Below are 8,126 nucleotides of genomic sequence, written 5' to 3' on the forward strand. Positions count from 1 at the left end.
TTTAGGTACCTATACGTTATATGTATATATTACTATTCCAATATAACCAATGTGATACATTAAAAATACTGCTCAGATTTAAACTTTGCAATTGTTTTTAAATTTTTAAGTTTGTAATCTCAAAATACTAAATTATATCATACTCTTGTAATTTATTCAAACCGTTTTCGCACTAAATAAACACATAATTTATTAATAAGTAATGAGTAATGATATGGGTGTAATTAAATTTTGATATTTAAAATAATAGTTATTGAAAAAAATCACTCACTCAAATTGTACAAAATATTAAAAAAATAAAATAATACATCAAAAACAAAATTTATTGTATACAATACTTTTGAATTGATATATACGGATAAACAAAAAAAAATTTCAAAAATATATTTTTCAATGATACCAGCGCATAAATTTAATAAAGATATTATATTGAGTGAAATCCAATTATGAAAACGTAATTATAGTGTTATTTTGGTTTAATTTCAGTTTTCGATTATTTCGAATATTGACATTTCTAATATACATATTCATATACCTAATAAATTCTTCGAGTTCTTGATATTCGAACACATGATTTTCAAACAAAAGACGAGCTATCAAGAATTTTATGTGCAGTGTAGTTAATTAATTATACATAGGGTATGTGTACATTTTAATATTTAAAATTATTCTACGGCCTGTTGGCACGAGTCACGACGACGCGAGAGATTTGATAAATAAATTATACAGCCACTAGCAGATTATCCGTGGAAATAGATAATTTAAGTTTAAAATATAAATTTGATCCCTAAAATAATAGGGGCATAAACTTACATAAATATGGAATATTTCAGTAAAACCTAGCTGTGCCATACTTAGAATCCAAATACAGTAAAAGCCGCTTATTAGAAACACTTTGGGACCAAGGTGAATTGTGTCAATTAACCGATTGTTTCTAATAAGCGATTGAAAAAAAAAATGAATAATAGGTACGCGAAAAAAATATGTATGTATGTATGTACCTATATTGTATAATTTAAAAAAGTATGCACAATTGTGTATATTTTACGATATTATGTAAAATATTTATCATTCGTAATTTGTTTTTTTACGTCGAGTAACTCCATGACCATATTTTCATACGAATTACGAGTAATATTGCCCCTTTAGCTTTGTCACTTATTTTGAGTGCGTATGTGTGTTCAGGTAGAGCTCCAAAATAAAGCCCAGTCTCGTCCGCATTGAAAATATCAGAGCGTGTGTATTGGGCTAGCAAATCGGTCAAATGAGTTTCAAACCACGAATGGTCGCATGAAAATTGGCTAAAATCTTAGCGTTTAGACATTTTTAGATTTTTAGAAAAAGGAAACACTAATAATCTTTACATACGCACGCTGAAGCTAAACTACAAACGGTACGACCAGTACGTACAGAAAGAGCATTCTCGCGATAAATTACAGTAAAAATAAACGTAACGACAGCAAAGATAAAATTGAAGTACATTGGTTATCGCTAGATAATCGGTGTACATGTCAACTGACCTTCTCCCAATTGTTTCAAATAACCGATGTGATGTGTCAATAATCCGATTTATTTTCAATGTTCTAATATACGGCCGATCCGTCCCGAGACATTTTGTTTCAATAACACGATTGTATCAATTATCCGTGTTTCTAATAAGCGGCTTCTACTGTATATAGTTTATTGCCACCGAAAGAACAACTTTCTTCATCCATCTTCATTACGCTTTGAACTGGAAGTATTGAGATATTGTGTAAAAATAATTTGAACGGAACGAAACATTATGTGAGTAAAATGTCACTTACCAAAATCAATCTGTTTAAAGAAATTTTTTCCGTCAATAATAATTTGTTTTTGAAATTATTAAAATCGTCAATCGTCTCCAACGAATGTTGATGACTGACGTTTACCATAGATGATAGTTATCATAATATAATATATTATATACATATAATATGTCCATAGATTTATTACCGAGTTTATGAATGAATCATATGTTTTTTTATAGAAGTTTATAATCTTATGTGATCTGGTTTTCTACTTTCAATTATTCGTCGCATACCATATAAAACCATACAAATTAGTCCATTAGTTTACAGAAACAGCAAAAGCTTTAATACTTTAGCTAAATGTAAATAATTATGAATAATTTAATCCATGAGAATAATTCCCTAATTAATTAATCAATAATTATTATTGTTAAATATTAAAAAAAAAAAAAAAAAAAATTGTAATTGTACGCGTTACAATATAATGTTTATAAATTATTATTATTCTATATTTTTTTATTCACCCATTTCGAAATTCAATATATGCTATTATAAGCTTAATACGTATAATATATCGTAAAATTACAATCAATTATTAAATTTTACGGGATATACGGATATAAGGAGTGATGTACCTATTTAGGATTTTGTCGAGGAAGAGGAATGTATATGTTGACAAACATATAATCCTCCGAGGACGGGATGTACACTTATCTATCACTACCATCTTTATCACCATTGCTTACCTATCAAAAATATTAAGGGTTAATATTATCAGTAAGTACACACATATATTTATAAAACTGTTTTCTTTAAACAAACAATAGTAACAATATTTAAAATATGCAGTAAGATAAAAAGATTAATATGTGTAGAACGTTATAGTAATATAAAGTATTTATGATCTACTGTATATACACAAATAACAATTAAACCACTTATCGGTTAAATTTTAAACAAAAATCACATTTAAAGTTTGCAGATACTCAAAGTCTCGAACTGTAAACATAACATAACCATACGTTAATGACAACCGTTTAAGTAGCTGTGCACTATAAAAATAATAAATAGTCACTAATACGAGTGTAAGACTAAAGTAAAGTGATTAGTGGGTTATGCTGAAATAAAAATAAAGTAATGCAATAATAAATGATAAAAAAAAATCGTATTTTAATTTTTAACATTATAGTTTAATTATTATATGTGTTCACTGTTCTGTTGTATTATTGGAATTATTTAAAATATGTGTTTACATATTTTATATTATATAGTTTATTACAATATTTGTTATAACTTAAGACATATGTTTTAAATTTTTGATGCAGCATCGCATATTATTACTAAACGGGTCGCTGAATATTTAAATATTGTATAATGTTTATAATTTACTACAGATCTACGAACTATTGCTGTAAAATAGCAACCAATATCAAACATTACATTAATATAATAATATGTACGCATTTTGTACATTAATGAATAATGATAACGATAAGTACTTCATTACCTGATATTTGTTATAAACTATTTCCAGAGTTCCTCGACGGATATCCCCCAGGAAAAGACATAGGTAGTTTCGATGAAAACAAGATAAAAGTACAAAATCGCATATCCCGGGTAAACGGTAACGGTGCGCCGGTAATCTACGAGGAAAAAGTCGATTGAACGCTTGCGTGTGCGGTACGCAGAGCAATGGAACTAGTTGTTATAATCCGCTCGTGTAAGTTGAACCGAGCTTAACTTTTGGACACGCTACGATAAACAGCATAGCTTGAACTCGGTAACTCGGTTATATACATATGCATGTTACACATACATAATACATATACATAATGTACCTATTTACACATTATTGCATATCTGTGGCTTTGTACACGACTGTATTATATATATATATATATATATATATATTTATGGATGAAACGGCTGAACACTCGTAGAGTATTATACTTATCTTATTATTTAATGTGATAAACATTAATCACGATTATCTACTATAGATAACTGTGCTGTTAATTATCAATTATTATGAATTAAACATACGTGTGAATTAGTTCAATATAACTGGTACTAACTTTTTAACCATCTTTCGGCGAATAGGCGCGTAACGCCGTGACATAATATATTTATATATATATATATATATATATGAAAATATTTTATTATTATGTTATACGAGGACAGATCTTTGAATATATGAAATCTATATCATCAATATAAGTACGTATGGACTAAATCCGAATTTTAAGATGTATTATTGTTCATATCATATAACCATTAATTATTGTATATCATTAGTTTATTAATTTATTACATATTAATTATTATTACCACAAATTTAGCAACTAAAAACATAAAGTAATTAATATTAATTTAAAAATAAATTTTACATCTTGAATATCTATTTATTGCAAAAAAAAATTACAAAGAAAACACAAACATTCAATGAAGGTTATAATTAATTTTTGCACACCTCTTTTAAGCTAGTACTTGAGTTTAAAAAATAAATCATATTTTTAAGTTTAAAATAGGTACTAACTTGATATAATATTATGTTAATATAGCAAAAAAATTAAAATTAATAATATTTAGAGGAAAAAAAATAGGAATATAGAAATATAAGGAACACAAAACTTTGATATTCTTATCAAAGTTAAATGTGGTAGAAAATACAAAATAACTAATAAGTAAAAAGAGGTAGGAACAAAATTAAAAGATTTTATAGTATTGATTAAATATTTAAATATATAATACCCAAGTATGAACTATACTCTGTTGCATGTGTATTTTTTGACTGTAAAATATGTATATATCTTGATTTAAATTAATTCATTTTTCCCGGAGTGAAATTGTACCAAAATAACAAGACATGTAGCACCAGCAGCAATAGCCTACAAAACAAATAATTACATTTTCTACGAAACAGTAATTTGTAATTAAATTAATATGCTAATACATAATGTACGCACAATATTAGTTTTTAGCATGTTTATTTAATTTATCAATTTGTTTTCCTACGTATAATAATAAATTTAAATGACTTGTTTTAAAATTATATTTATATTTAAATTCCAGAAATATTATACAGTTTTTACTTACCGATTTTATGACTTGCGTGTTCAACGTGAAGAAATCGTAAGCATTAAATTCTGTTGAGGAACTACATATTTGATTTATGAACAACTGTAACTAAAAGTAAAAATTGAAATACAAAAATGTGTGTATTTATTTAAAATATTTTCATATACTTTTAAGAATATTTTATTTGGAATTTTCCACTAATTTTTTAAGTTTTTTGAATAAGTGAAAAAAAATCTTGACATTTATCATAGAAATAAAACTATGAAAACTTCAAATTTCAAATGTCTATTAATAATTCAAAAATTAGAAAATATCTCTTACATTATTTCTAATTACAAAATAATTTGTAATTTTTGAGATCTTATCAAAGTTCTGAATTTAAATTCTTATAAAAAAAATATTGCGAGTATAAATTTTTGATATTTTTTAATTAGAGAACCTTGAATTAAATCTTAAGCATGACCACACAAAGATTTGATAAAAACTTCAAGTATTTACGGAAAACTGTTTTTAAATAACGCTAAAAAAAAAAAAAAAATAGATTTTGTAGAAATAAAAATTCTCGTTTTCATTAATTACTTGTTCGTCTTTCTCTTTTACTTAGAAAGATCCAATTTTCTACCAGAAACCACTCTCAAAAATGGATATCGAAGTTTTTGAACTATTTAATGCGTACACAAAAATAAAAATAAAAACAAAAACTTCGTTGTAAAATCATCACTCCGCTCGGAATCTCAAATATATAAATACGAATTATTGCGAATTTTTACATTTTCTTCTTTATTATTATTTAGATTTAATCAGACGTCGCCCCCTCCTCCCCCCCCCCAATACACGCGTTGTTTAACCTTTATAGTCATAATATTACCTCTTCTTTGGTACTACTATCCATTATTCCGTTATTGATATCCGTGATGAGCGATTTCGACTCGAAAGCCTGCACAGTGCACACAATAATATTATTATTTAAGCGTATTAAGCTCTATGACAAAAAAATACATATTACAATATCACAAGTCTGTGTCGTAAAAATGCATTTACTAGTCGTGTGCACACATCATAAACCGTAAAAGAAACGAAAGGGAGAGAGAGGTTATAATATGATATTATTATAATATGTACGTACATCGTATACGCGCTGCAGAATGTTATACCTATCGCCGTGCGCGGTACCTGTTTCGTCGTGAAGTGCGCCATCAATATGATCATCAACAGTCTCAGCGCGTACTGCAACAGCCAACAGTATACCAGCAGTTCCGACCTAGAGTTGTAGAACATCTCGTAGTAGATATCGAACAGCGCCATCAGCCACAGATAGAACACGGACAGTCCCATGTGCACGCCGAACAGGTTATTGAGCGCGTCTATCGACTGGCGGATGAGCCAGTGCTTGATCCTCAGCAACTCGATCGCGTTGGCCATCGGTTGACTCGCTGACCGCGAACGATGATAGAAGTCCTTGTCGTAAACGACGGTGGACGGCGGCGGCGGCGGCGATGTCGGTGATGTCTGCAGCAGTGCCGGAGGCGTGGCCGGCGACGAGCCCGCGGCGGTGGCCGACATGAACGGGTACTCGGAGCCGTTGGCGCTTTCGACCTTCAGCCTCTTCAGATCGTCGTTGACGCAGCGGAACTTGGTGTACGCCTTGAAACACTGCACGGCGAACTGCGTCTCGATGCAGCACATGCTCAGGTTCTGGACGTACATGAACAGGTGGTAGACGATAAACGACGCGTCCGTGTTGGGCTCGTACCGGCACAGGTAGTACATGCTGATCGCGTTGCTAGGCACGATCGCGGCCAGGCACGCGGCGACCACGGTCAGCGAAAACGCCCGGTGCCGGCGCAGTTCGGCGGCCGACGGCGGCGAGTACGCCTCGAACGCCCCGATGGTGGCCAGGTACCGGGATATGTTCGGCTCGCAATCGTACACGACCGCGATCCGGGACAAGAACGCCGTGGACGACAAAACCCTGTCGTACACGCCCGTCAGCGTCGACGAGAACGTGACGCACCAGTGGTCCAGTTTGCATATGACCTGCGACGCGTTCACGAAATTGTACACGCACGTGGCCATCAGCAGCGCCGAGTACGCGTACTGGAACCTGTTGTACCCTACGTCGGCGGTGAACACTCCGCACACCGTCCAAAATACTCGGATCGGCCACATGCCGCGAGAAACGTACGGGCCTGCGGTTCGCGCGCGCGGTGCAGTGCGTGCAGTATGTGGATGGGTACGTGACCCGTACCTATATTATATGCGTACGTATATGCGCGCGTATGGGTAGTAGGTACGATGTTATGTTATACTTCGGTGAGCACTGCAGCGAAACGCGTCTCCTGCTCGAGCAACTTCGATTACTTTACCCGCGCGTGTTAAAAACCGTACATCCATTACGTTAGATGTCTGCAGTATTGGCACGCGATGACGTCGCAGCCTGCAGTATCATAATGATACCTGTGTGTACAATAATATCGTGCAGAGTGCAAACACGGCGAGGCGCGATTGTTGAGAAACTCGAACCCCGCTGTCAAAAATACGAACACAACACGAGAATAAACTGCGTACATCGTGTCCATAAAAAATGAATTTGGTTTTGACCGCTCGAAACACTCGACCTCACAACGTTCGTACAGAGTGAACACTTCAAATACGTCAACAATTAAATTGACGAGCGTAATGGTAAGTTTTGTTCCGCGTTTTATTTTATTTTTTTTGCTTTATAATTTATTCTCAAGAAAAACGCTTTTCTTTCTTGCTCTGAAAAACGATCGTAGTAATACGCAGAAAAAAGAACGAAGTATATATTATAATAACGTATTAATAACGTGGAAGTAACATAATATACTGCGTATATAGACACTAGTCACCAATTCACCATTATAGGCGTCGTATAATCATTATTTTATATATACATTTTCTCTTCGGTTCATGTTTTGTTTCTTTTATTAATAATTAATTTGATTTTTATGTCGTGTGTAGCGTGTTGATGTTGTTATGTCAGTGTTTACAATAATGCAACGATTTCGGTTATAGGCTATACCTATAACATATTATTATCTGATCACAGCGGGTTTACATGACGTTATTACAAAAATATATTAGTGTAGTTTCGAGTAGGTATATATGTAATATGTATCAATAGTACTCGTATGTTGTTTTCCTTTTACTTATTTCATAATTATTTTTACTGGCCATAGAACTGAATTATTTATATTTTTTTGTAAACTTGCTAGCTCTTTAAACACCAAATATCTGGTCCCACTTTATGGTATG

General features: G+C 32.1%; 1 protein-coding gene across 2 annotated transcripts; it reads right to left on the bottom strand.

Annotated features, from left to right (window-relative positions):
* Positions 1 to 4,477: 4,477 nt before the first annotated feature.
* Positions 4,478 to 7,551, bottom strand: LOC112602751. Of its 2 annotated transcripts, none has more exons than XM_025350998.1 (4): positions 6,024 to 7,551; positions 5,719 to 5,787; positions 4,869 to 4,952; positions 4,478 to 4,660 (listed from the first exon to the last, which is right to left on the bottom strand). In XM_025350998.1, the coding sequence occupies exons 1-4, from the start codon at positions 7,017 to 7,019 to the stop codon at positions 4,589 to 4,591; spliced, it is 1,221 nt and encodes a 406-aa protein (XP_025206783.1). In that variant the 5' UTR covers positions 7,020 to 7,551; the 3' UTR covers positions 4,478 to 4,588. The 2 variants fall into 2 exon arrangements, with proteins under 2 accessions (XP_025206783.1, XP_025206782.1); XM_025350997.1 differs by having other exon boundaries at positions 4,869 to 4,958.
* Between the last annotated feature and the right edge of the window lie 575 nt (positions 7,552 to 8,126).

This window comes from Melanaphis sacchari, unplaced genomic scaffold (genome assembly GCF_002803265.2).
Source record: "Melanaphis sacchari strain LSU unplaced genomic scaffold, SCAv2.0 Contig8_pilon_pilon, whole genome shotgun sequence".
NCBI classification, from domain to species: Eukaryota; Metazoa; Arthropoda; class Insecta; order Hemiptera; family Aphididae; genus Melanaphis; species Melanaphis sacchari.